The following is a 27,606-nucleotide window of genomic DNA, read 5'->3' on the forward strand; positions in this document are numbered from 1 at the left end:
GCGATACGATTGGCTCACATCAGGACACGTGACCCAGGCTTTCGTCGACGTGAACCTGCTAAATATGCAACCTGCCGTTCCATAACATCTCTGGGAAGAAGACGAGGAAGAGCAGCTGTCGCTGGTAGCGTTGGTCTAATTGTAAAGTCTTTGGTGAGTATTTAAACTATTTGGTGCTTAATTATTCACCTACTTGCATTGGTAGCCAATATTAATTGTCTAGGATGTATTTGTCGATGGTTTTGCTTTGTTGTCAACTCGACAAATTCTGTGGATGCCATTTTGTATCAGCGGCGTGTGGCGACGCTACAACCCGACGAAGGATTCGAGCTAGCCAACTGTTCGTAGCTACCCTCGCAAGAAGACAGTGTTATTTTGGCCTTTTCGACGCGTCTTTCTAAATTTCTGAATGCCTAACTTTTATTTTCCTCATAAGCTGCGCCATGACGTTGTTACTGGCCCGCAGTATTTGGTTTCACCATGGAGCTGGTGTCCCTACATTTTTTTCCTGGCTACTCTCGCTAACGCCAGAAATGGAAGCTCAGCTGCCCTTTAGCCTTTAGGATTAATGTCAGAGGCCTGGATAGAAAGTGGTACCCTTGTAGTGTTCAGTCACATCGTGTCTTCAGAATTCAGAATTCGTTACTTGCAATGTTAACTTTGTCAACCTGGTTCTGGGGAATCTGTGATTTACGAGATTTCTGCACATTTGTGGGTCCTGTTGCATTTCAGAACGCCAGGCTGAAGCGAGTGTAGTAACCACACTGGCTGACCAGTCTGAGCATGGTGGAATGTGGTTTTGTGTATTTAGTTTCCATTTTATGTTTTAGGCCCACACGTTTTAGACGTTTAAATGGTCTGTCTGGGCGATTGTTGCCCAACAACGCAAGTAAACGTTTTCAATTGATTTTTAAGTGATTAAAGTATTACTGATACTTTGTGTTGTAATAAGTTGGAGTGAAACTGGGTCTCAAACAGTAAATGTTACATTTGTATGTTTAACAAGGTATGCACTGCATTTGGCCTGGTTCCAGCGTCTGATTAGATAAGATTGAAGCTCTTGATTAATAGGGTCCACATGGTCCACATTTGAATTAGTGGGTTTAGACTGAGTATATTTGATTGTAGAGGGACACATGCCTTTTATAAATTAGATCGTATTGTGCAGTGCATATAAGTTTGAATCCACTGAAATACAAATGCAGCCCTCCCATCTGCATTGTTTAAATTTTTTTTGACAAATGGGGGGAAAAAAAATAGACATCAAAATTTGTGTTTTTCGGATCCTTAATTTGGATTTGGTGACTAACCTGGACTTGCTTATACCCAAAGATACACCTGGATAACATTTCATACTCAGACTCTATGCAAACCAAAGATTGGTATTGAAGTATTTATTATTGTATTTGTGTACAGCTTTCCAATTCCGTTTTTCCCCCCCCCTATAGATTACTTATTTACTTACGAAGATGGTCCGACCACATTTTGGACCTCCTCGCTTGAAGCCAAGGTAACGTCCGTTGCTCAATTAATGTTTCAGCAAGGTAATTTGGTGTGTTGTCCCAGTGTCTTTTAATCTAATTTAAGTTAATTAGTGAGCTTTGTTACAAGAGCCATCCTCCAAAGAAAAATCTTACTTTTATGAACAGAGTCCATTCAGGGAAGGGAAGGGAGGGATCTATAACCAGACAGTGCTGTCCAAGGGTGAATCAGTGAATCTTTTTATATGTTACCAATCTCTCACATCAAATGTCTTCTGAAACGTAGGTTAGTGAGGTCTTCGACTATAATGTGGGATCGTTAGTTACTTGATGGCGGTGTTTGAGACCGTCCAGCCAGAACAGAAGGCAGTTGATGCTGACCAATGGCAAAACGGACTCGGTGACATTTGTGTTTGTCTGTTTCAGGGTGCCGCTAAAACAAATTACATTGGGATACTTAAAGGAAACGTATCTGCATTCAAAAAGATTCTGCATCTTAATATTTTGCACTTTTCCCATAGATTTTTCTTGGGCACTTTACCAATGTAAATCCTTAACATATCTACCAATTATTTGTTTATTTTTAGAATTTATCCATTTTTAAATATAAGATTCCTCCCATGATTCTCTTGTTGTTTTCCATTGGGGAAAAAATATGGAATTATTTATGTACACAAAATGTTAGGTGGACTTGGTTATTATTTCAGTCTGGGTTATGTTAATGAGCAACAACAGTGATTAAAGCCCTCATGTGCAGTCTTTTAGGGACATCAATTCCTGCCTCACAAAATTACAATAAAAGTATTATATTGAAAATCGTAGAAAAGTTAAGACTAACAAGATGTCCTTGGTTTCATTGATTTTTAAGATGTGACGATTATTGACACTTGCTTTGTTTAATGCCCCAGCTCCTTTCCCATCTAACACCATAATGTCCTATTTTGGAGTTGTAATTAATCTGCAAGTTAAACATGAGCAAAAAGACACAATCTGATTGGAAATGGGGGGGAAAATACATCTGGAGACCAGGATAAAAACATTGTTTTAAAATGGCATGTTTTTATGCTATAATGGAAGCCAACATCAATCAAAAAATTGTGGTTTTTAAAGGGAGACGGTGTCGACTTTCAAGCCAGTGGAAAATGTCTCCTCTGTATTGTCTAGCACTCTCCACCTGAGATCAACCTACCATTGGTCTCGCTCAAACAAGTGTCCTCAAAAAGCCAACTCTACACATGCCTTCAGACAACCAGAACATATTATGATGCTTTAGGTAAACGCTCTCAATCAAAAGCTTCCTCAAAGCAAAACACACATGACGATAAAAGAATCATTTTCAACAACACCAAGTTCACATGCAGTTTCTCAGGTGTGGTTTTCTTTTACGTCAGTTTTTAGTCTACGTATTTAGCGGAGCTGAGATTGAAATTTCAAAAATTAACCCTAACCCAAAATTATATCAACTAATTCCTTTTTCCCTTGTCTGTAATCAGGCCATATGGAGATGGGCATGGCATTGGTCCTAATGAAGGCAATTACACCCCCAACTCAAAAAGTCGAAGAGATGTCCAAGGCCACCCAGGAAAGGTCCCTTTTAACTGGAGAGATAACAGAGGTCGAGGGCGGCCCCCAATCGTCAAAAGAGTGCCCCTGATGGGTGAACAAAGGGAGCCCCGTTTCAACCACTGGAGATCTTCACACCAGGATTCTTTTCGACCATACCCCCCCAAAATGGAGCCACACCATAGCCAGAGGAGAACCTCTTCATCTAGGCTTAACCGCTCCCCCCATATGCAGCATCAGCCATCCTCTCGCAGTCCAGCACAAGGATCCCTCGGTCAAAGGGGCCCTCCTCCCCATGGCCACCCCTCAGCTCACAGATCACCCTCCCCTGGACATTTTCGCAACCACCCAGGTGACAGGAGGGCAGGCCCTGCACCAGCCTTTCGGGGGTCTTTCAGGGACCCCAAAAGGCATTCAGGATTTCCCCACCAGGAGCAGCGGGGTCGAGACCCTCGTGGGAATTACAGTCCCAGGGAAAGGCCCTATGAGCACTCGGGTCATGGCATGAAGCGCTGGAACGACTCTGGAGTGTTTTCTCATCCACCCAATGGAGCTCATGGGCCCTCTGGGTCACAGAGGAACCCCAGAGAGATGCAGGGGAGAGGCTCATGTCCAGAGAGGTACATGAGTGAAGCAACTATCCCAGCCGGGTAAAATTATAGAGGAGACCCGAGGCCGGTGCAGTCCTCAGTCACAGGGCTCATAATGGTTTCCCCTACTCTGCCCCAGCGTGTAGTGTTTAAAGGGTGTTAATGGGGCTCTGATGTAAATATGGGTTCACCTGCCATTGAGAGGAGTGTTACATCTGTCATTGATCTTTGAAAATTGGCTTCTTCTACCTGTTTCATTCTGTCATGGCATTGTGAAGGGGCATTAAGATAAATTTAAAGTTCCACCTCCCCCTTAACATGACAATGGATCTGTCATTGTAATGATTTCTGTATTGTCTGATGGATGTGCAGGTGGTCATCTGAGCAAGACTCCAGGCGGCACCGTGGTCCGATGGAAAGGCAGGACAGCAGATCGCACAGTAGAGAGCGGACAAAAGATGTCCCTCGCCCTCCCCCTTTCAGATCCCCTTCATGGAAAAGGGGTCCATCACCATCATCCTCTTACCACAGGAGTCCTCAGGAAAGGCTAGTGCCAGGACCCCGCAAGAGGAAGATATCGGACATCAGCATGCCCTCATCAAGCCCTGCACCGGAGCACAGCAATCCTAAAAACCTCAGGAGGGAGAGGCCGCAACTCCTCAGTATTCCCAGACCATTCGGTGGTAAACCTTTGTCTCTTAGGGATAAGAGTTTCCCAGTTAAAGGCAGGCAAATAAGAACAGAGTCTCTCATGAGGCTCAAACTGCCTCCATACATCAAACCCAGGCCCCGTCTTGGTGATTCTGCCCCACGAGCAAATCCCAGCTTAGTTCTTGCTATCAGGAAGAGGCGTTTCCAGTCAAATGCAGTTCCCCTGAAAAAGCTGGAACCAAAGAGACCCAGGTCACAGTCACCCCCTAGAGAGGAAGGGGATGCAAGCAAATCCTCAAGAGACTCTGATACTGGAAAAGAACAGGTGGAGTCTCGCCGGTCCTTGAACACACACAGGTACGGTATTTCTCTTCTAGCACAGTTCGCAGGGGCTTGATGATGATGATGATGATTGGGAGGTCAACAAAGTGTCTGTATGATGAGGTGCCAGCTATGAAAAATGGAGACGCCATGATGGGCTAAATGTGCAGCACTATTTCAGTTGACGAAAAGCTACAAAAGTTTTCAGAAGTTTGGCTCCGTGTCCGCATTCTACATATGTGTCACAATATCATCCTCTCAAGTGGGCTAAAGTGAAGATAAGTTTGTGCTCAAGTTAGCACATCAAAAACCTTCTTCAGGGCCTGACAAAATATTAAAGACCCATGATGAGGAATGAGAAAGTTGCCCCAACTGATCAATGTAAGCTTGAAAGAAGTGCTTTTCGTCATGTTTCGAAGACCCCTTCCACCTCAATACTGAGAAGTGAAGCTCCAACAAGTAGAACGTTAACGAGAACAAAATGTCAAAAGGAAATGAATCCACTCAAAGAGGATTGTACAAATCACCATAACCCCAGTAACCACGCTGCCCCTCAAATTAGCGGCGATGCGTCCGCCACATGTTGCCTTCTGGAGAAGAGACGAATGTTCAATGGCGACAACAGTTAATGATGCTTGCTGTGCTTGATCCAGAAATATCAAAAACAAAGCTAGTCCAAGCTGTCTTGTTATGCCTTGAGTAATATCACAACGCCAGGATGAGGATGACAGACGCCCGAAAACAACAAAGAGGAAAGAGTCACCGAAGGACTTGAAGTGTGACCCTCAAGTGCCAGTGGACTCCCATCACAGATTAATTTGTATTCAATTTATGTATGATGTTATAGATGTATTGGGCTTGAATGCTGGTGCTCCCGAAAGTTTAACTCTAAAAGCAGTTAACCCCCCCCCCCCCCCCCATTGATCTATTTCATTTGAAGGCACTAAGTCACCATAATCCGGATTTAAAATCATCATGCACTCATGGTAGATACGGAGTAACGCCCAGTGCACGTGTCACACAGAAGTGGGGATTATTTTGACTTTATACCCAAAGGATTGATTTGATTGGGATGTCATACAAGCATCGGCAAGTGAAGTGCCCGTGGACGGTGCCGCATCTCTGAGCCAGCCAAGATTTGTGGGAGAGGAGCAAAACTACTCATAAGCTCTGGAGTTTTCTGACATGACAACTGCATGAAATTTGCCTGCACCTTCTCCCCCATTTAATCATCAATGTCACAACCACGATACATTTTGGATTAACATGTCGGCTTTTGAAGCGTTGAAGACTGGGACCAGAGCCAAGAAATGGTCCGCTCAGTTATGCTATGTCAGTAATGACTACAGTGAATGGGCTGATACTGTACGTCGTTTTAAATCGCTGATAAATAATACGAACACAAGACCCAAGACTAACAATGGATTTGCGCCAAATTGCCATTGAAATTAATGTCAACATGATGACGTGAGATTGCACGTGGCTAGAAACCCGGCTAAATGCTACATGGGAGCAAATGCATGAGACCGGCACCCTTAATATACCACCTTGTTATACCCTTGAGTGTGAAAGCATCTGGGCCAGAATAGACCGTAGCCACGCTACAGGGAAAACGTAACCAAAGTCTCGACCCACATCTGCACACGTCAGCTTGGGAAAAACGTCGCCTAAAGGAAAGGACACGAAGACGATCCCTGCACCTTAACGTTCAGCAAAGATGGAACGCTGAGCGTTTCTAGCCCTTTACTGTGTCGTCATGACCCGTTTCCCAATTTGTATGAAAAGGAACAGGAATCTCGCTCGTGGAGTCTGTAATGCTTGAAATATGGACGTTTTGATGGGCAGAAACAAACAGGATCATCTGAGTAGAAGCTCTTAAACTGGATGTGCTCACCCATAACCTACAGAAGAGAAAACGAGTCTGAGAGGCTCGGATCGCATCTTCTAATTGAGGATGGTGCACCTTCTGAAAAAAACCCCAAAAAACATCTCATCAATAACATCCCAAGGAACAATCTGGAGTGGCCTGCCATTCAGTTTTTGAAGATCAGCGCACCAGTAAATACATGGTGGCATTATCCTGTTCATCTGGGAGGGAGATGATAGAAGATTCGGTGACGCAATCTAGACTGATATAAACGCCCTCCGAGATTTGCCCACTTTAATGATCACTGAGTAAACGAAGAAAGCTCAGATTGATTCAGGGTACAAAAATAGGAGTAAAGGAGCATGGACATGCCACGGTTTTTGTAAGTACCCATGTGTGAGTCGTGGCTCATTATTTTGTCTTCCTGCAAAACAGTGCTGTTCATTATTGGTTTAAATTGCAACACTTGTAAGAGCTGCCAGGTTAATATTTTACCTGCTGATAACTTGGAAAAATGACGTAACCTATATATTCAAAGCATATTGTAGATGTTCAAATACTGAGGCCTCACACGCTGATTTGGTGATCACCGCCTCTCCTGATCTGTCCGCAGATCGTCTCCCATTGAGAAACGGGACCTTGTTGTTTTGTCCCACTGGCCAACTGGCCCAAGCACCTCCAAGGATGGCTCGCCCTCCAAAGATCGCAGCCCCAAGTCAAAGTCTGGTATGTCGCCGTGTTTGACAGTCCAGCAAGCAGCAGCCTTTGTCTGTGTTGTTATCGGGGTGTTGATCATATCGTTCTTTTCAGAGCACAGTTCAGACACGGCAGCCACACTGAGCAGCCGACTCTCAAAATCAAGATTGCCTGAAGACAGGAAACGGGACTATTTGGATAAGAGAATATTTAGGTAAGCATCCTAAAAGTACAGTTTTCTGTTTGTAGCCCAGTAGGAAATGGAGTGTTTTGATCTGTGACCCTCTGAGTGATGCTCGTGTGTAGCTCATATTCAATATATGGGTTACTTGCATATTACAAACGAAGCTTATTTGTTCTGTTCAAAATGTCCTGCAACATAAATTTCATCAGGGGCACACAAATAAAACATGTAAGATTCTTTGTCTACTTTTACCACCCCCTAGATCAAATATGGTTGAATGGAGTGAGACTACGTCTGTATCGTGTATCCTATTTCTGAAAATACTTTTAATATTTGCAGGCCATTTAATACGATGCAGGACAGCTACAGAAGTGGGAGACCCTTCAGAAGACCAGGACCTGGACCCGGCCCTATGCAGGCGAGTCAAGTCAGAGCTGTGCCGAGCTTCTGCTGCTGCTCGTGATCATTCACTGAAGAGCAATCAGGGCTTAAACATGAGTAGTTTTAATAATAAAAGAGGGGAAGTTGTTCTAGAGGACTCCTGGTAAGACACTGCATTTTGCCGTTTGTCTATGAAACGGGCGGCGGTGGCATGAAATGGTAGCTCTTTTAGCCTCTTGTATGTGTATTTGCTTCAAAAATTAGAACCACTATAATTGTGAACTGCTCACTATATGTAACAGATGCCGTATAAACAAACATTTGCAGTATTGTGATCATCCTCCAGGTTGCGTCTTAACCAGAGGAAATTAGTAAGCATAACTGCATTTATATTCACTCTTCACTCCTGTGTTTGACAGAGGGGGAGATTCACCGGTGGTCCGAGGAGGATGGGCCTTGAACTGTCCGGAAATGTCAGACGACCACTCATGGTATGCAAAGATGAGACGCAATCACCCTCTGGGATTTTTGAAGCATGAGTTCCCGCTTAATTTTTTTATTTTTTATTTTTTTTTTGGTGTTTCCTCAGGAGAGTTTGGTGCCACGTCCCTTCCCCAGCCAGAAGCCAGTGTTCAGAAAAAGTTACAGCATCATGTCGAAATACCGCAACATGAGAGTGATGCGTCAGCGCGCACCTTACAACCGAGGACCCAGCCAGCAGCGCTGGTGATGACACCAGGTTAGTGTCCCTCAAGGTGCAGCCTGAGGATTATCATGTGCAAGCTGAGTGACCCCTCCCCCCCCGCGTTATTCCAAACTCCAGATTATGCTGCAAAGGAAATGTAGTTATCTAATTTAATTGGGTAATTTTTTTTTTCCTCTTTCTTGATCTTAGCACGAGTCCCATCGTCTTCATGATGGATCAAACTGGAAAGATCTCATCTGGGTGCTGCTGGATGGACTGCACAATCACCGGTCACTGCAATCCCAACCTGCCTGTATATTGTACAAGTGTTGTTCCTTACTTGTGTTTTTGGTAGACGTGTTTCAGTTGTTCCACTAAGCTACTGCAGTACTTACTTCTATGGCATTTTTAAAATACTCTTTGACATCATACTGCCCTGCTTCATTTCTTGTCTTCGAGTTGCAGATTAATGCTTCTGATCTCAGCTGTCTTCTCACTTTAAAATGTGGCATTTCCCTTTTTCTTACAAGCAAAAACACATTTTAGATTAATATCGTAACTTTATTTTTTGTAAAGACATGAGATCCTGTTAGATTAATAATAGGTGTTTTGAGTTGTAACCGCTGCTTGTTTAAAAAAAAAAAAAAAAGTTACCACATGTAGCTGAGAGTCAACCTGATGATCACATGTTCAGTTCGTTGTTTAAGAATTGAAATAAAGTGGCTTTAATCAGCAAGATCTGTGTTCTCATTCATGCTGTTTTGATTTAACTGGTTCCAGACCCTTGAAGCAACAACTTTGAAATGACATCACATTTACAGGATATCTGCTCACCTATGGCTCATTTCAGTCTGGATGGGGGGAACGTAGAACATCTCACTCACACAAGGTAGTAAGACGTCGCTTATATACAGTAGCACTTTCATACAAGAAATGCAATTCAAAGTGCCTTACATAAAATCAAACAGGCAGCAAGAGCAAAATGTACAGAGTAGGACATTAATCAACATAGAGGCTAGCGTTTCAATGTGCTCCTTAAATTATGATAATCTCGGTACAAATACACAGAATAAAATGGAACAAGATGAAATCGATAGTGCGAGTCATTTAAGTGCAGTGATATAAAAGTAATAATAAAATAGTATTAAAACCCTTCTGTACCCTCTCTTTCTAGGCTCTTCTCCATACACAGTCCCATTCTTCCCTCCTATCTATGGTAGCAGTAACTGACGACGGACTCTCAGCCTCAGCTAGTGGGGCGTAGAAGATGGGGGGGGTAGAAATATTTAGCACAATCTATCTTAATGTTGCTTCTCACTATTACCAGTTTGGAGTTACCAGCTCTAAATGCCATTTTAGAACAATTTGCGGTTCTGAGGTGCTTAACAGAAACGTTTCTGAAAACATTTCTAAAAAAATGTAGACACAGTTTGTGTTGAGAAGATACGAGATTGTTGGAAAAAAAAGCTCGTAAAAAATATTCTCAATGAAACAAAAATTATCTTTTGGTTTTGAGGCCTAACTCTCCTTCAGCCAGGAGCTCTCAACATTACTGTTGCCATGGATACAATCCCTGAATGAATAAGGAAACATCTCGAATTTATGTTTTGCAGTATGATAGATATGATTGTGACCCAGTTTAGAAAACTTCCAGCACCTGATGGATGTCGTCAAAATGAACGTTAGTATGTCATTTTAATTAATAATTAAAATAAAAGCAAGAAAGGCAAAACCCCACTTAAATTCTTCTTCTTCTTCTTCTTCTTCTTCTTCTTCTTTCTGCCTGGGACACAAATATCACCAGGCATGACAGGCTGAACATTCTCATGATGTGTATAGAGAACATGAAGTCAGAGGCGTGGCCCTGTGAGCACCAATCGGAACACTTCCTGATGTCACTCATCACTGGAGGTGAACAAGATGCAGGCGTCATCTTTCTGGCTCTGCCCAGTTTAAATACCAGTTCTTGTGTAACTGCGTGCCTGCTTGCTTGTCCTGTTAAACACAACTCTTGCCCTTCAGTGTGTGATGGCGCCCTTTGCTCTGGCCCGGTGATATTTGTAAGCAGAGTGCAGCACCACTGCTCGGCCCTGTGCTAAACTTAGCCGTGACAGTAGCACTCCTCATCACAACATACTCTGCAGACCACAGTGGGCTACAATGGCTGGTGTCCAGTTACCACAGATGCTGCTGGATCTCAGCGGCCAGGCTGACATGACAAGGTGAGTGAGCCGCCTTGTTCCGCGTTGTACTGTAACTGACAATAATCAGGTTTAGTATGTTCACTAATAAGATGATATGTCACTGTGCTCTTTCTGTGCTTTGGTTCTAGCATGTGTTGAATATGTGATCACTGCCCCGGCATGTGAGAAACAGCTGTCCAAACTTAGTCCCCCGTTACTTTTATGGAACCAAGTGAAGTTGCTCGACAAGAGCGGAGTTTGAATAACTGGATGTAAGCATGATATTTTCCTCAACAGGTTGCACTGGCGTCCACTGATTTCTGCTCCTCTGACTTGTTGCTCCCATCTGTCGTTTGTAGATGTAGAAATAAAGACTCTGCAGGTTTTTTTGTCTTTCACTCTGTCTCCTTCAACACTTGTATTCCTCTCTGTCGCCATGGGCAACTATAGCTCAGCCCTCATTCCTGGTAAGCCTTGCAGTTCTTACGTGAGTCGCAACATAATTTAAGATTCTGTCAGCTTGAATGCTGCATGTGAAAGGCTCTGGAATCGTGAAATTAAAACAAAACTATGACACGTCTCCTCAACATTGTCTTTGACTCTTGTTCTAGGATTGTTTTAATAGTTATTCTCTGTTTCACTCAAAGACACCGAAGAGTTTGAGTCAATTGTGTCACTGGCGGAGAAGCTGAATGAGCAGGTAACTCATGCTGCAGATGAAAGAGTACAGTTAGAGCCTCAGTCTTTTGGAAGTATTGACTTTTAATACTGTTATTATGTCATAATAGAACTTGGCTCTGTATGAGAACTCTGTGTGTGCTGGTCTGTTTTTATCCTTGGGATAAATATAACTTATCTGAGCCGTCTTATGCACACACAACCACTTACAGCTGTGAAAGATATCTGCTTCCTTAACCCTTCAATCAAGAGTAAAGGCTACTAAAACTTGAAGTGCTAACTGTATACTGGCCTCGCTAAAGGCTAAACTGTGTGGGGACAATGGTCGATTTTTATGTTCTCAAAGGAAAATGTAATGTTTCACTGATCCGATGTCTCAAACCAAACTTGACCCACAGGTGACACACTCAATGGAGGCCGAGAGAAATGAACACCAGTGTGAAGAGCAGGATTCTTCAGCGCCAACGCAGGAAAACTCTTACGAAAAACGTCAAATTGGTGCCGCTCCTCATGTAAGTGATGTGTAGCTGTCGCAGTGACCTTAACCTTTGACCTTTGACCTTTGGCCAGAAGACCTAGTGGATGGTGGATTTTTTTGGCCAATCTGAAGATATTCCCTCACGGTGTTCCTGCTATATTCTGTTTATGTGGGGTGAAGGTGAGTGTGACCTTTGACCATCAAAATCTTATCAGTTCATTCTTAAGTCCCAGAGGATGTTTTTGACAGAATATGAATGTCTCCTCAGGGTGTTCCTGCCTTTATTAGAACTGGACAGACAATATAACTAAACAGCAGCTTGTATTTTGCTTGTGACTGTAAATTATCATTTCAGATGTAGATTTTTTTGGTGTTTGTTCCTCCCCACAGGCAGCTGAACTCCAAAGTGGACCCACACAGTCAACCCCTACAGGGGGCGCCCAATCCCTGTCCTCTCTGCTTCCCAAGGCATTATCCGCTGTTCTTCAAGCGAGGCCACCCTCAAGCCTTAACTCTGAACCCCAACGCAGCAGAAACCCAGCGGCACACACTTCCCCAAAACTGGAAGACCTGCAGACGGAGCTGCGAGAGCTGAAGGAGCAGTTTGACCAGATGAAGAGTCAGCACAAGTACTGCCTGTTCGCCGCATGATCGTCCTACCAGCATTTTCCAACCAAATGTGAAGCAAATTGAAATAATGAGCTTGAACTTGTCATCTTGTAAGTCCTAACACAACATCTTGTGTTCCAGCAAAGAAATTAAACTTCTGATGAATGAGTTGGACGAAGAGAAAAGGATCCGCTTGACTTTACAGGTACGACTTGAAGTAATGACAGTCGTCACTATGAATTTTAATTTGCTGTTTCACAGAATCTTGCTTTGTGTTTGGTTGAATTCTCCCAATGATTTTTAAAATATCTAAAGTCCTGCTAGGATTTCTTGGAATAATCATCTACTTTTTAAAGCTTGTCATAAGAATACTAAACTGCATTCACTGTTGTGTTTGTTTTATTTCAGATGGAGATACATCGTATGAAGAAACACATGTCTAAGTGAGCTTTGACTGAGTGGTGAAGGTCCTGTTGTATATGTGATCATGTTTTTTTAACACTACGACACAAAAAAAAGGGCTTGTCATTTTTTTTTTTTTTTTTGCCTCTTTGCTTCTATAACGTCTAATTTTGTTCACATTGTTTCTTATTTTAGAAAAATGCTACTTGGGAGTGGCTCTTCTCTCAGCAGCCACATCCCAGCAGGTAAACACAGGTGCAGCTGATAGAAGCATTCGAGTCTCACACGCTTTCGTGTGTCACGTTCAGTTAACTGAGCCTGCATGAGTAATAGCTAGCAGGAGTCTGGATCACATGAATGGAACGTGGCCGTATTTAATGTTACGCCCGTGTTTACCCTGGGCGCACAGTCAAGATGGCGGCTGTGGAAAGAGCCATTTGTCCTCATGTAAGTTTTCAACTTGAGAAGTTTCATGGTGATATCCGTGTTTTATTATCTACCTGTCGTGTTTTAGAATCCGTCTAAAAATGTAGACGTCGCATCAATCAATCAATCTACTTCTTTCTTCTTTTAAAGAGGGGATTCTTCACATAAATAATAAGTTGTAAGATTTATATGACATTTTACCCTAAAAAAATAAGGCATCAAAGTTGAGATTTTGTTTTTTAAATTGCTGTTGACTGTATTTCCTATTTCATGTTAAAAATCCCCTCAATAAATTAAAATACTGTTTCAATAAAATGTAAAAAAAGGCAAACCGCTGTGAATTCTAAAGTTCAGATTTGTGTTTTTGAGATGTACTCATATGTTATTAGTTAATGTCATTCAAAAATGAATGTCTTAATGGAAGTAATCAACTTGAAAAGCTTCTCGGTTATTTAGTCCTCTCACCCTTTTGATTGATGTTTCACCCAAAGTTATAACAAATCCCTCTTTGGTCCTTTTGAATTAAAAATTTGCGTTTTTATGGGGAAAAAATGTCATTTTTATTCAACTGGATCGCTAAATGAACTGAGTCGATGTTTCTGGAGTCACTGCTGAAGGATTAGTTCCCACAAAATGAATATTCGGTCGTTATCTGCTCCCCCTCATGATGATGGAAAATCGGGCCCAAAAGACTGAGTTACACAAGGAAAGATGTTGAAGTAATCTCCCAAACGAGTGCCATAATTGGGGATGGGTTTTCAAACGTGAAAAAAACCCCAAGCTGTAAAATGCCGCCGTACTTCTCAAATAATCCAAGCGTACTTCAGCCTCAACGTGATAAATTGGTTTGAAAAAGACGCCACAGTGAAAACATGGCATCGTCGCCTTCCATCCGTGTGGAAATAATGACTGAATTTTGGGGGGGGGGGGGGCTTGGGGTTGAACTATCCCTTTAGGAATTCTCAGTCAGATGCATTACTTCTTCGGGGGTTTATGTTTTAAAAATTTTCAATGGTAGGCGTCCAAATCTAACATCCAACCATCTGAATTTGTCAACCCTTTAAAAAAATATTTGACAGTCACAAGAGAATAAAGCCGGTAGTAAATCACTTGTTAGGGAAGCCCAAACGTGCACCTTCTCTCTTATTTCAGGGTGGGAATATTCTCTGAATGTAACTGTTCTGATCTTAAAAAAACACGGAGCTGTAAAACCAGTCCGTTGTTAATGTCATGAATTTTATTTTCAGTAAAAATATGTTGACGCGAGCATTCATACAAGCAAATCATCTGATATTGATGTGATGCATGGGGGGGGGGGGTTAATGCAAATCTGGCTAATTTTTTTATGAAAATAAATAAAAGGACAAAAGGTTTGTTCATTTTCTGAACCCTACCTCAAATATATACATACTTTTTGAGATTGAAAAACAATACTGATATAAGATATATTTACGATTTAGATATATTTTCCTTCCGCGTCTCACCATCGTGCAGCCGATTTAAGATTTTCAGAGACGAGCCGGAGGGCGACGTCATATAGTGAGGAAAAGAAATCCTGCTTTTCTTCTAAAATCATCCTTAAAAATCAGCTCGGCGTTCTCTTGAAGACATCAAGTCACCAGAGATTCACTTTCAGTTTGCACTACAAGTGAAATGCAAACATAGTCCTTAACAACACAGATACAGTACATCAGTTATGTCACATTTTCCGTTCGGATCAAAAAATCCCATAGTGTCTATGAATATTTGGCTGCCGGTTCAAAGCTGTCATTTTTTTTCCCCGCGATGTCCAGGGAGAAAGAAGAGTTTTTTTTCCAGACCGAGTTTCAGGGTGGGGTTCCGTTTAGCTTCAGAAGTCGGATTCTTCACAGGGAACCAGCCTGGAGCTGACCTCCTTGTTCTCCTGAAGGAGGATGTCATACCGGCAGAGAGCCCTGCGAGGACCGGAAGATAGTAAACCACATGACAAAAATCACCGCATCTCTTAGCTAAACTTGAAAAATCAGAAGGGCTGCTCATACCTGTCCCTGCTCTCCAGAGGTGTGAGACGTATTCGGAGAACTCGGAGTGTATATTTGGGCTTGAAGACATTCCCAGTGGAGAATATGAGAGAGACTCTTTTCACTGATGTCAGGTCTTTGTCAAACTGGGCCAACAACTTTGTCTCGGTGTACTTCTTGAACTCTGATGCTTTACTGATATGAATAGAACAACATATTAATAAGATTAACATGGGAAGTGCTAATGGTGACATATTTGTACTCGCAACAGAAGTAATACTACATTGAATAAAGTCTAGACTCACTGGTCAATTGTTGCCACTGCCTCTTCACCGTCACCGTGGAGTTTAACAGTAATGTAACCAAAGCGGACGTCCTCATTCCACACCATCACATCCAGCCGGTAGGCTGTCTCTGACAGAAAACACAAAGACAAAACAACGTCCACTATTTGACACAAAACAACACTTCCTCTTAAATAAATGTTCAGTTTCAGTTTAAAGCACGAGTGTCTGAAACATTTAGGATGTATGGTACGATGCATGAAGGTATATTTTATATATATATTATATTTAGTGACAATTAAATATAAAAAATACACCTGAACTTAGAAAACCTTTGGTATGTTTGCCCTAAAACCTGACTGTTTTTGCAAAAACTTGATTAAATTTTTCACCTTGGCCTACTGTTCATTAAATAATTTTCTAAAATACAAAAACAGTTCACAACACCTAAAATAGCATGGACTTCACCGCATATCTAAATGAGTTGACCTTATCGTATCCAAATATATACTTTATGTATCAGAAATATCAAACTATGGGGTAAATACGTCAGAGGGTGAATGCTGTATGTTTTAGTGACCCATTATTGTTACACTTACTGCAGAAAGGGGAGTCTTTATTAGTGGTGAAGAAAGTTTTTGTTTGTCCAAGTCTCAGCAGGACATCTTTCCATTGTACGATATCATGACCTGGAAATGAGAGAAACAGTTGAATCTGTAAAAACACTTTGCTAAAGAAGATCTGCTTACCAAAACCGATTTGTTTTCATAAAAATAACTCCATCTGGTGCTTCTCTTGAGGGCATTAGCTGCAATTTTTTGTGAAAATGTGAATTCAAATGACCTACCGTACAAAGGACATCCGGCGGAACCAAAATGGTCGCAGTTTATGCAGTTCCCATCCAGAAAGTCCCTGTAAGAGGAGCAAGGGAAGACCCTGCTTACACAGCTCCCATCCAGAGAGCCCATGTAGAGCAGCACTGATCTCTGGTGGTCACATTTAAAGTAGGAACTTCCTGTACAGCCAAAAGATAACAAGCAGACTGTTAAAAATGCTCAAGAATCTTTTCTATCTGGATCACTTCGGTTAACACACCAGAAAAGATGGTTGTCGGGCAGCCAGGTTGGTCGGTTCCTCCGTTGGCATAGATATCAATATGACCTAGAGGTTCTCTGAAACCAAGAGCTGAGAACACACATTTATTGTTCACCTTTATGTTGTTATGATACACAACCAACATCAATCACAGCGGTAAAACATAATACATGAAGCAGGATTTCACGGATAAGCGGTATAGAAAAATGACGGATGGTTGGACTTCACTTTACCATCTATATCTGTGTGGAGAACATCAACAAACTGGGCGTCTGCGGGGTCAAGCCGGTTCTCTGGAGGAGTGCCAGTGAACTGAGGCCCAGCAGGATCCAGAGCTGCAAACATCAATAAAAGTATTTGGGTTTGTTGTCCATTGCATCCTGGATATTTGTTGTTCTGCTCTGCACTGACACCACTAGCATGGAGAGTTTCTGCCAGTCAAACCCCTTTTCATCCAAAGAAAGGCTGCATGAGAAATGTATGCTCTTATTGTGAGGCCAACAATTTTCGAAGGCTGTCCTGTGTGTGTTTACTACCTTCCATAAATGTGTCTCATCTCGTTGTCAAGTCAAGTCTAGTCAATTTTATTTGTCTAGCGCCAAATCACAACAAAAGTGATCTCATGACACTTTACAGGTAGAGCAGGTCTCGTACCACGCTCCTTCAATGAATCTACACTCAACAGTTCTCCATCAGCAAGCACATCCTGCAACAGCGGCGACGAAAACCTTCCTTTTAACAGGCAGGAACGTCGAGCAGATCCAGGCTCAATGGGGACGGCCTTCTGCTTTGACCGGTTGGGGGGAAAGAGAGCAGGAGAGCGGGGCAGAGACAAAGACAGATAATGGAGGAAGATAGATATGCAGAAGGAAAGAGAGGGACAGAGATAAAGAGAGAGAGAAAAGGAAGAGCATGATGGAGAGTGCTGTTTTTCTTTTTCTGTCTGTGTAAACATTTGTTTTTACTGCTACTATGATACAAGTCTGACTCTTCCATACTGGATGCCAAAGTTTTATCCAGGCTTATGTTTAAATAGTGCACCAATCATGACTTTAAGCTGATTGTAACGTTCACTTCTGCGTCAGACGTAAAGTTGCTCCTTGGCATGCTGGTGCAATGAGCTCCAGGAGCATGTCAGCTGACCTCACTACTGTTATCAATGAGAAACAGGAACTATTTACATAGAATCAACTTGAACAGATATTATCTTTCTGGTAGAACCGGAGGGAAATGACAGCTTGTGATTTCACAGCTGATAAACCTAGAGATATCTAAGATTGTGCATTTAATCCGATTTTGTAATAAGGAATGACAGTGACGTTGAATATACCAACATTTAAATCTTACCCGTAATTCTTCCAATTGTCCCATTCAGGTTGCTGCCTACAAACCCTGATATGTGAGCTCCGAGACTGAGTCCGATCATGTGGATGGAGCTCAGATTGGCTCCGTGTTCCTGAGGGGAGAGAGTTATTGGTCTCACAGTCCATGAAGAATGTACACTGCGTGATCGCAGCTAAGGAATCAAGAATACCTGCATCATTTCAATGAAAGCAGTGAGGTTGTCTGCTGCCTTGTGTGTGTTCTCAACAGCTTTCAGATAATTAAAATTAGCAGCTCCATTGTTCCAGTCCACAACCATGACATTTTGGTCTGTCCTGGCCAGCAGCAGCTTGGTGATTCTCTGGAGCCACGCCGGTGGAGATCCAGTGGGCCGATAACCATGAATGACAAAGGTAGTGGGTCTGGATAGGTTGAACTGAGGGTGGGCTGTGAGGTTGGTGTGGGACATGAGTAAACCACAATCGATGTTGTCTCTGGTGTACAGCAGCAACTTAATTTTGAGGGTGGTTCCGATGATTGCATGAGCCAGATCTAGATCTGTGAACTGCTCACATGTCTGAGCTGGGAGTGAGGATGAGAGGATGAGAAGGAGAAGACAGAGAAAGAGATGAAGAGGGAAAGAAAAGGACAATATTCCAGTTCTTAACTTAATTTCTGAAGACATGCTCGGAAAATGCGTGTAGATCTCAAATACTCAAATATTTTGCAACACTCAAATATTTGCAATACTCAAATATTTGCAAAACTCAAACATTTTGCACAGTATTCCTAACACTGTTAGGCATTCTATGGACAGGGAAACATGTTTCCATACTGAGCACATGACAATAAACACTTTGGATCTTGAATCAATTCACTTACCTTAAACCACATCCCATTAATTGACATGTGAACACCAATCCTCACAATATCAGAGGAAATGGACATAAAGCCTAAATTTGCCAGTGTGTCACAGTCAGCCCTGTCTGGAGGTGCGCACGCGACTTGTGACAGTATACAAATAATATAGAGGCAGCCTAAACCGGAAAAAAAACCCTCTGATACTGACAAAAAAATGAACCACGGTAACATGACCTCGAAAACAGTCTGATAAGCCAGCAAAAATAACTTTTATCATCGTTACCGAATGACGCGACGGGTTAATTTAGCAAAACAAATTGTTAAAATGAATTCGACGTGTCACATGAAAAGAATGCCATGGTTGCATGTCCGAGAAAAAACATTCGGGATGTGCAGTGACAATAAAAGAGACATGGAGGTGGAGGTTGTTAGTTTCATGAACTCCAACATGCCTTTAAACTGCTGCTACTCTTCCTGGGGTCGCACTCATTTTTGACAGTTATCGTGTACTTTAAATGCTTTCGTAGAGCTTCCCTGAAAATGTGAACTTATCTAAATAATGATTAGAAAATGAACATATATATACTGTATATACACGTTTTATATTTATTTCTGTAAAAGTGAGAAGTGTTCTGTCAGGTTTGTGTATTGCTTGAAGTATATTCTATTTTGTTAATTCTTTTATATTTTTGTTCTGTTAGTCATCTGTTTGTCGCTCACCCCTTTTTCCTAATTTATTTAGCTCCTGCAGTGTTGTGGACTCGATCGTCTTATCTGATCTGATCTAATCTGATCTGCAACATTCACACTCTTAACAAGACCTCTCCTCCAAACAAGTCATACCACTCACAATCTATCAATATGTACTTGTCTTGAAGATATAGAGGAAAAGATATTAAATAACTAAATCCCTCAAATTACCTAAGAATAGCTGTCCATGATAACACACACACAAGCACACACACACACACACACACACACACACACGCATGCATGCACGCACTACAATACACCTCCTCTTATATACTTAAGTACAGTTCAACTGACATAAATTGTGCACCATCGAAATATTGTTGCTGAAGTTGTTATTTTCAGGTAAAATAATAGTTTAACTTCACGTTCATTTCCTCTCCCACGTAACTGGGACCAACACCCAAATGCCTGCTCATCTGAGAGCGGAGTGTCTTTGGCTCCCACATGCCACCAGTATCTATTACACAACACATGTGAGACTCTGTTTGTGTGTCACCGCAGCATGGCTGCACGTATATCAGCTGAGAGCCTGGTGTGGGTTCATCTGGAGAACCACAGATGAGTTCAACGCTGGTATTCCCCGAGAAATTTCAGTTCCTCAAAAGCTGCCTGACTCCTTTTCCCAGTATTCGGCCCACTTGCTGCATCACGCCCTCTGTTTGTATACATAAATGCAGAGAGCAGCATTGTAAACTACGACGTTTACATTTCAGCGTGTTATGGCACTTACCTTCGACAGCTGTGACGGTTAGCAGCAGCAGCAGCAGTGTCAGATGTTGCCACAGGAACATGCTTGAGACCAGCAATAATCTGTATTTAAAACACAAGTCAGACTTTGTTTGATCCATAAAATACTCTTCTGTACTCTGGAGTGAGTACATGAAAACCATATTCCAACGAAGATATTAAACGTAATATTTACTCCTTATCTGACACAAAACTCTTCTCGTCATACTGCAGTTTGAGACATTTCTGCTCTGGAAGCAATTCTGAGTGGAGCAAAGAAACAAGCTTAGTTACTCATCTACTTACCGTCCACTGTTATGAATCTGGTCATGGTTTATTCACACTTTTGGTTAACATGAAAATCTGTGTTTTGGTTCTGACCCCACCCACTGAGGTACACCTGAACCAATGACAGAATAAATATGACTTAACTGAAACCCCATAAATCTGTGTCATCAGTTTCTTTTGATACAGCAGACGTGTAAATGCTCTGCGCTTTATGGAGCTAACCCCCAACGCTGAAACAGGGGCCTCACGATATCAGGATCTTACCTTTGCTGCAGAATAATAACTCCTGGTCTGGTGTGTGTCACAGGTTTAGAGTATTACAGGTGATCCTGTGTTTGTAGGTCCACATATTTAGAAACTGTTCCCTTCAGGAAGTGAGAGGAGGAACAGCAGAGCAATACTCCCGCCCTGCATGCTCTGACGAGGCTAGCCACACCCCTTGCCCCAGGTCATTGTGTCCTCAGGTGAAAAATTCTTGTGAAATCACACCTGTTGCTGGTTTCTGTGAACTCAAACCAGTTTTGCGACCATTTCTCATGTATTCATTGAACTTGAATGTGTCAAAAGCAACAGAAAGTCTGTCTTACCCAGTCTGGTGCAACCTGAGATCAGTGTGTTTCATGTGGGAGAGAAAAGTGAAAGTGAAACATGGTATTTTATTTCTGGAAAAACAAACAAACATCACTTTTCTAAAATGGAAATGTTTAGGCAGTCATAAATGTCAAAAGCAATTATTTGTTTAACGCCTTAAATCAAATACTCCACCTCATACCACTATTTTTCCCTTCACCAATGTTTCCTTGGCCATTTTTTTGCTTTTTTTGTCTCCTGCCCCTCTGCAGGATTATGCTGATTTTCCTGAGACTTGGTGGAAGGGTGACGCATGAGTCAAGAAGGAACCTAGGAACAGATCACTGTTGTGAAAAGTGTGAGATAGAACATTCCACTGAAGAACATTATGGGGCTTGAGTGTGTGATGGCAGATTTGGCCCAAAAAAAAAAACTGCCCTCAAACATTCATACATTATTTCTCATCCCTCCAAGATCCAGACAAGAGGTATGAGACTCTTCTCTCTACTGTGCTCCATTGGGGTGCTGAGACCCACTGGGACCAGCTGATTGCCAGTTAGCTTAGCAAAATTAGTGATAGGGAGTGGGAACTTTTAGCATACCTCCGTCAGAGGTCATCAAATACATCAGGTTCAGGGTCTTTGTTTGGCCAGCAGTAGTCCTCCTCATCGACTCGTACAAAGTCGACCATGACTACTAGCAGCAGTTGCTCTTGTAGTCATTTACAAACATTTTGTTTACTGAAATTTTGAGGTGCTGCATCAAACCATTGCTAGCTGTCTCTATGTCTAAGTAGCTCTATGGTGATGTGTCCAGATCTAAAATTCTCAAAAGCGGAAAAATGAATTATAAATGTTATAAACAAACCTAGTTACGCTCTTGAAGGCAAAGAACTTTCTGTAGAAAAGTGTACTTGACGACTCTTTACAGAGGTATGCAAATATTTCCCACTTAATACTATTCATTGTGCTAAGCTAACTAGCAGTCAGTGGGTTTGTGTGCTCTTTTTTTCAGTTTTAAGTCATTTGAGCTGAATATTACCTACAGATAACGTCAAGCCACAGTTTTACTGTGAGTAACAACAGGGCCTGGTAACTTTTGTCATCATAACTGTTCTACAAACCACAAACCCCTCATTGTGTTCAAAAATACACGGTTCAGTCAAGGAATGATACTGCCCTCCACTGGTTACTTTTTTAACACTTGCATCATTTTGTCAAACTAAGTTCTAAGATTTAGGTGTATATTCAGCTTTTGACTACAGTGCTTTATTACATAACACCTGACCCAACCCTTTGGGTAACTCTGTGTGTGTGTGTGTGTGTGTGTGTGTGTGTGTGTGTGTGTGTGTGTGTGTGTGTGTGTGTGTGTGTGTGTGTGTGTGTGTGTGTGTGTGTGTGTGTAATGTTGGAACATATTGTCCCACTGTGTTTGGTTCCAAAGGCTGTGAACGTACCGGCTCACTTTAACATACAGCCCCCTCTCTCTCAACATCACAGTGTGGGAGGCCCTGTGATACATGAAGAGGGAAGCTCAGAATTGATGACAAGTGCAATCTACATCTGAGTGGCGTGACCTTTGCTCACTATGTTCTCCCGTCATCAGGGTCAGGCGGGCTGCTGGTATGTATTCGTACACACTCAGGATCAGAAGGGCCAGCGGAGCGGTGGCAGGTGGCTGTAGCCCTGTTGTCACTTCCCGGGAAAGGGTTGAAGGTCCAGGATGGCTGGAAGAAGACGAGGCAGAGGGAGTAACGTCCAGCAGCAGGCCCCACAGAACCAGCGAAGACGCCCTGGCAGGGTATGTCCTGTTCTATCAAATAAAACTAGTGGACTTGAATGTTCTTTTATGAATCAGAGAAGAAGCAAGACCAGTGTGATGTATGACTGCCTACTAAAGTCAGTTTTTCCTGACTTGGGAATGGAGGCTTCACTGATAAGCAGGGTGGAACTGTGTTGTCAGGACTGATTTGATATCTGCAGTATAATGCAGCCATGATTCACTCAAGCACATGTTGTGTTTGGCGCAATTAATACACAATAATCTAGAACTATCTATCATTATATGACTCAAAATGACTCCTTGTGATTAGTTTTTATTGAAGCACAGGCTTCAGAAGAATGTCCTGCATTGCAGACTACAATAAATCAACTGCAAATGATAGCCATGATTAAGATTAATGTGTCGGTGGTGATGATTATGACAGGCTGCATGGATCTGTTTAATGAGGCTGTGAGGTAAGGAATCAAAAACGACAGGAAAAAGAGAGAAGAAGCACGGACGTTGACAGGAATATTTTTCAAATTCCTAAATATTACAAAACATCATTTGGAAGTTAAATTGCATAAGAGTTCAAAGTATACGTGACAACACAACCGATCAAGTTATGTATAATTGTATGCATATGTACAACACAAAGTCCAAGACACATCCAGAGATTACTGACAACTGCTGGAGATTTCCAAGTGTCTATAGCTTAAACCATATCACATCTAGAGGTCAAGTATATATGTAAACCAGAGGTGGGTGATTACTCTGTACTGTACTTTTGCTTACTTCATTTCAACACACGTATCTGTACTTTCTTCTCCTTGCACATTCAGAACAGGATCTGGTTAAATCAGTACTTCTACTGTTTCTCACACAAATATCTGCATTTCTACTTAAGTAAAACTTGCTATTTTACTTAATTTCGCTTCCTTCAGGTTCTCCTGTTTGGTAAACTATATTTACCCTCGGGTTTTAATGGGCATGTCATATATGGCAGCTTTTTAAAAATTTGTACCTCTCCTGTCACCTGATACATGCTGAGACTTTGACAGCAACAGTATGGACTGTTTTTTTCCTGTGTTTTCAGGCTCTTCGGGAACCAGCTACTTTTGCCAAGACTACAGGTTGTGAATTAGAGATCCCCCATGAAAAGCTGACCATCGCCCAAGCCAGGAGGGGCACGCCAGGTCACACTTCTTAATAACTTTAATCACAGCTGCCAATAAGTATTATGAAAATGAGTGTTTGCGTGTCATGACAGGACACTCACAAATAAGCAACTGAATAGAGGAAAATAACACCACCAGATAACATAAAATCCATCCATCCATCCATTTTCTACCACTTATCCTGTTGGGGAGGGGGCTGGAGCCTATACCAGCAGCATTCAGGCGAGAGGTGGGGTTCACCCTGGACAGGTCACCAGTCCATCACAGGGCCGACACATAGAGACAGACAACCATTCACACTCACAGTCACACCTACGGTCAATTTAGAGTATCAATCAGCCTCGTCCTCTCTTGATGTCTTTGGACTGTGGGAGGAAGCCGGCAAACTCCACACAGAAACACCCCGTGCCCGAGCCGGGGCTCGAACCCAGAACCTTCTTGCTGTGAGGCAACAGTGCTAAAAACATTTTTTAGAGTTTTCTTTTCTTTTCTTTATTTTCTACTTCATTTTTTTTTCATCTTGTAGCTCATCGTCCAGTGAGAGTCTACGCTGATGGGATCTTTGATCTTTTTCATTCTGGGCATGCTCGAGCTCTGATGCAAGCCAAAAATGTGTTCCCGAACACATACCTGATAGTAGGAGGTTAGTGATACAACAGTGAAGAAGTAGTAATGTAATATAGTTTGTGTACATTGATTGATATTACTTTTAGGGCTCTTTGGCTAAATCTTCTAGCTCTGTCGTTGTGATTCTAGTCTGCAGTGATGAACTCACCCACAAGTTCAAGGGTTACACGGTGATGACAGAGGACGAGCGCTATGAAGCCCTGAGGCACTGCCGTTATGTTGATGAGGTGGTGCGAGACGCTCCCTGGACCCTCACCCAAGACTTCCTGAAGAAACATAAGGTCAAAGGTCACGCAGTTGGAAGAGGCAGCCTCTTGAAATGAATGAAAGATGTTGTTGAAGGTTTTCCATCAATGTAATGTTACACTTACAGATTGATTTCGTGGCTCATGATGATATTCCCTATAGCTCTGCTGGATCAGAGGATGTCTATAAACACATCAAGGAAGCAGGTAAAGACTTATATATCCTGTACCAGCCCCGTCTCATGTGTTTTATCTCATACGTTTAATGACATGCATCCTCTGTGTGTCAGGAATGTTTGTGGCCACTGAGAGGACTGAGGGCATCTCCACATCAGATCTGATCACTCGCATCGTCAGAGACTACGACATCTATGTCCGACGCAACCTTCAGAGAGGCTACACAGCCCGAGAACTGAATGTTGGATTCATTAACGTAAGAGAAATTATGTTTAATTCATATATATATATATATATATATATATATATATATATATATATATATATATATATATATATATATATATATATATATATATATATATATATATATATATATATATATATGAGAATCAAATATAACATTTTTACGTTTATAATGGCTTTTTCTGACAGGAGAATAAGTACCGAATCCAGGACCGGGTGGACAAGATGAAAGAGACGGTCCGTACAGTGGAGGAGAAGTCCAAACACTTTGTGTACAGAGTGGAAGAGAAGAGCCAAGACCTCATCCACAAGTGGGAGGAGAAGTCACGAGAGTTCATTGGCAACTTCCTTGAACTTTTTGGACCAGATGGAGCTTGGGCACGTTTACTTTTAAATTGATCCAGAAAATGTCCCTTTATGAACTAAACAGTTAGAGAACATTTCATTTCTAACTCACTTTTAATGTTATTTAGGGATTTGTTCAGAATCAGAATTCTGTTTTAGCAAAGTAAAAATGTGTGAGGCAATTATCTTAGTGCAAAAGATAAAGCAGAACCAGCAATGACACCAAAAAAATGTGCAATGCAATAAGTACATGTGAGAATGTTTCCAAGAGGTTGGTATAATGGTACAAATTACTGTCAATAAATGTAAAAAACAAACAAACAAACATACAAAAACTATTGATATAAAGAGAATATAACAGATGAATTAAATAGAAATCTGTTTGTTTTGACCTCTTGCCTTGAGGTTACCAGGCAACCAGCAAGTTCTAAAGATAAACTGCTCTGAAATCATGAGGAAGCCTCATAATCCTATCTAAATCTTCCTCCATAGCAAAAGCAAATCAGTATGGCTGTGCGAGAGCAGAGCAATCAGGAACTGTCAATAATTAGAGAAACTCTCTCTGACGCAGATGACCTCACACCATACTGCCAATAGAAGCTATCATAACTCACAACTTAACGCACACAAAAAACACACTACATGAATGCTGCTCAAGGTAGTTAGGGGAACTATTCAGGAATGAAACGCTCTTCTGTCTCTGCCCTCATCCAGCACGCCATTCAGGAGCAGAGTGGACGGATGCTTCAGGCCCTGTCACCCTACTCTTCACCCCGTGGATCTCCCAGCAGCAGTCCCACCAGACGACGCGCAGCTTCTCCTGACTCCGCCCCCTTCACCACCTCTACCAGCACTTCCCCTTCCTCTCTCTCTCCTCCTTCCTCTCCATCCTCGCCTTCCTCGTTTAAAAAGAAAACACGCTCCTCCGTCAAGGCTGCGTCCTCGCGCAGTCGACACAAACAATGAGCTCATCATGTTTTAGTCATCTGTGTTGGTCATTAATATAGCTGACTACACTGCTGTTGATTGAATTTAACAAATAAAAAAGTGCAATATTTGATCATGTGTATGGTGCTTTGACCTCTTTCACCTACCAACTTCCATATAGTATATCGCTGAGATAATTACACACTACATAACTTCAAATTGTCCTGACAGGAGATGTTGAAGGGTTTTGCAGTCCTGTAGTTTTAGGTTAACAACAAATCAAACGACTCAGCCGTTTGAGAAGGTTGTCTAAATTTATGGTTTTGATTTAAGGTCCAGAAAATGCACAATTTGACCAAATAAAGCTACATTTGAGTTAATACAGCTCCAAATGACTGCTAATGTTTGCAGGTAGCTACTTGTTCACCCTTTAAACACCACAAACACACACGCTTATCGTGTTTAAGGAGGCAAAATTTGACTGTTTTTGGATTTGTAAAGTTTCAGGCCTGTATCAAACCAACACTCACAATATAGTGTTTGTTCCCTTCCAGACATGAGAGACGGAGAACATATTCTCTTTCTGTCTAAATTCTGTTCAGTTCTGTGTAAATCGCATTATAATGTAAACCTTTTTTTCTGTTTCAGCACTCTGGCAAATAAAGCATCAGTCCTGAATGTCAAAAACTAATTTTTTTTAGAAGTAAATATGTTCTGTGGTGCAGCTTATTGGTCTACTTGAGACCGTTAAACCACATATACACTTCACCTGGACAAAAGAATGTATTTCTAAATAAGAGAGAATCATGATTGCACCATCTAGAGTGAGTCTCTTTCAAGAACAATAGGATAATATGAAGGTATGTCAGCATGAACCTGGAATTTGGTGTTTAGACATGTAAAAAATAATTTTACTCCAGTTGCCTATGTTATTAATTGTAAAGGGAAAAATACAAATAAATTATATTTGAGTGATTTTATTTTTGTATTCAAATAACATCTCTG

At 41.8% G+C, this 27,606-nt stretch overlaps 4 protein-coding genes across 6 annotated transcripts; 3 read left to right on the forward strand and 1 right to left on the reverse strand.

The window, feature by feature from the left end:
- Window positions 1-60: 60 nt before the first annotated feature.
- Window positions 61-9,126, forward strand: LOC147248883 (uncharacterized). Its single transcript, XM_086227165.1, has 10 exons — window positions 61-153; window positions 1,449-1,510; window positions 2,975-3,664; window positions 4,007-4,642; window positions 7,087-7,199; window positions 7,284-7,383; window positions 7,693-7,771; window positions 8,154-8,225; window positions 8,324-8,473; window positions 8,630-9,126. The coding sequence occupies exons 2-9, from the start codon at window positions 1,470-1,472 to the stop codon at window positions 8,462-8,464; spliced, it is 1,872 nt and encodes a 623-aa protein (XP_086083291.1). The 5' UTR covers window positions 61-153; window positions 1,449-1,469; the 3' UTR covers window positions 8,465-8,473; window positions 8,630-9,126.
- A 1,212-nt stretch (window positions 9,127-10,338) lies between these two features.
- LOC147248884 (SH3 domain-containing kinase-binding protein 1) lies at window positions 10,339-14,081 on the forward strand. 3 transcript variants are annotated; one of them, XM_086227100.1, is made up of 8 exons: window positions 10,339-10,641; window positions 10,752-10,874; window positions 10,962-11,069; window positions 11,250-11,302; window positions 11,679-11,792; window positions 12,149-12,387; window positions 12,509-12,572; window positions 12,776-14,081. In XM_086227100.1, exons 3-8 carry the CDS (start codon window positions 11,039-11,041, stop codon window positions 12,812-12,814), a joined length of 540 nt encoding a protein of 179 aa, XP_086083226.1. In that variant the 5' UTR covers window positions 10,339-10,641; window positions 10,752-10,874; window positions 10,962-11,038; the 3' UTR covers window positions 12,815-14,081. The 3 variants fall into 3 exon arrangements, with proteins under 3 accessions (XP_086083226.1, XP_086083228.1, XP_086083227.1); XM_086227102.1 differs by lacking the exon at window positions 10,962-11,069 and having other exon boundaries at window positions 12,776-14,079; XM_086227101.1 differs by lacking the exons at window positions 10,752-10,874; window positions 10,962-11,069 and having other exon boundaries at window positions 12,776-14,079.
- A 95-nt stretch (window positions 14,082-14,176) lies between these two features.
- lipia (lipase, member Ia) lies at window positions 14,177-20,906 on the reverse strand. The gene is made up of 12 exons (XM_086227099.1): window positions 20,790-20,906; window positions 20,434-20,500; window positions 20,242-20,321; window positions 18,109-18,479; window positions 17,922-18,030; window positions 16,808-16,909; window positions 16,575-16,664; window positions 16,327-16,494; window positions 16,079-16,168; window positions 15,501-15,609; window positions 15,217-15,390; window positions 14,177-15,129 (listed from the first exon to the last, which is right to left on the reverse strand). The coding sequence occupies exons 3-12, from the start codon at window positions 20,300-20,302 to the stop codon at window positions 15,045-15,047; spliced, it is 1,359 nt and encodes a 452-aa protein (XP_086083225.1). The 5' UTR covers window positions 20,303-20,321; window positions 20,434-20,500; window positions 20,790-20,906; the 3' UTR covers window positions 14,177-15,044.
- Window positions 20,907-22,574: 1,668 nt separating this feature from the next.
- On the forward strand, window positions 22,575-26,734 carry LOC147248886 (choline-phosphate cytidylyltransferase B-like). The gene is made up of 8 exons (XM_086225988.1): window positions 22,575-22,895; window positions 23,953-24,052; window positions 24,561-24,677; window positions 24,791-24,942; window positions 25,035-25,113; window positions 25,197-25,339; window positions 25,519-25,707; window positions 26,389-26,734. Exons 1-8 carry the CDS (start codon window positions 22,818-22,820, stop codon window positions 26,638-26,640), a joined length of 1,110 nt encoding a protein of 369 aa, XP_086082114.1. The 5' UTR covers window positions 22,575-22,817; the 3' UTR covers window positions 26,641-26,734.
- Window positions 26,735-27,606: the final 872 nt, after the last annotated feature.

Source organism: Aulostomus chinensis, chromosome 15 (genome assembly GCF_037954235.1).
Source record: "Aulostomus chinensis isolate RoL2024-O1b breed Wild chromosome 15, RoL_Achi_v1.0, whole genome shotgun sequence".
NCBI classification, from domain to species: Eukaryota; Metazoa; Chordata; class Actinopteri; order Syngnathiformes; family Aulostomidae; genus Aulostomus; species Aulostomus chinensis.

Bases quoted from the DNA above. Each gene is read 5' to 3' on its own strand.
- LOC147248883 (XM_086227165.1), top strand. From the start codon at position 1,470: ATGGTCCGACCACATTTTGGACCTCCTCGCTTGAAGCCAAG. The intron at 3,665-4,006 runs GTACATGAGTGA...ATGGATGTGCAG, and splicing joins AGAGGCTCATGTCCAGAGAG to GTGGTCATCTGAGCAAGACT. The intron at 7,200-7,283 runs GTATGTCGCCGT...CGTTCTTTTCAG, and splicing joins CAGCCCCAAGTCAAAGTCTG to AGCACAGTTCAGACACGGCA.
- LOC147248884 (XM_086227100.1), top strand. From the start codon at position 11,039: ATGGGCAACTATAGCTCAGCCCTCATTCCTG. The intron at 11,070-11,249 runs GTAAGCCTTGCA...TTTCACTCAAAG, and splicing joins TAGCTCAGCCCTCATTCCTG to ACACCGAAGAGTTTGAGTCA. The intron at 11,303-11,678 runs GTAACTCATGCT...CTTGACCCACAG, and splicing joins CGGAGAAGCTGAATGAGCAG to GTGACACACTCAATGGAGGC.
- lipia (XM_086227099.1), bottom strand. From the start codon at position 20,302: ATGTTCCTGTGGCAACATCTGACACTGCTGCTGCTGCTGCTAACCGTC. The intron at 16,495-16,574 runs GTGTGTTAACCG...TTGGCTGTACAG, and splicing joins CCCGACAACCATCTTTTCTG to GAAGTTCCTACTTTAAATGT. The intron at 15,391-15,500 runs GTGAGTCTAGAC...TATTCATATCAG, and splicing joins GCAGTGGCAACAATTGACCA to TAAAGCATCAGAGTTCAAGA.
- LOC147248886 (XM_086225988.1), top strand. From the start codon at position 22,818: ATGGCTGGAAGAAGACGAGGCAGAGGGAGTAACGTCCAGCAGCAGGCC. The intron at 24,943-25,034 runs GTCAAAGGTCAC...TTACACTTACAG, and splicing joins ACTTCCTGAAGAAACATAAG to ATTGATTTCGTGGCTCATGA. The intron at 25,708-26,388 runs GCACGTTTACTT...GCCCTCATCCAG, and splicing joins TTGGACCAGATGGAGCTTGG to CACGCCATTCAGGAGCAGAG.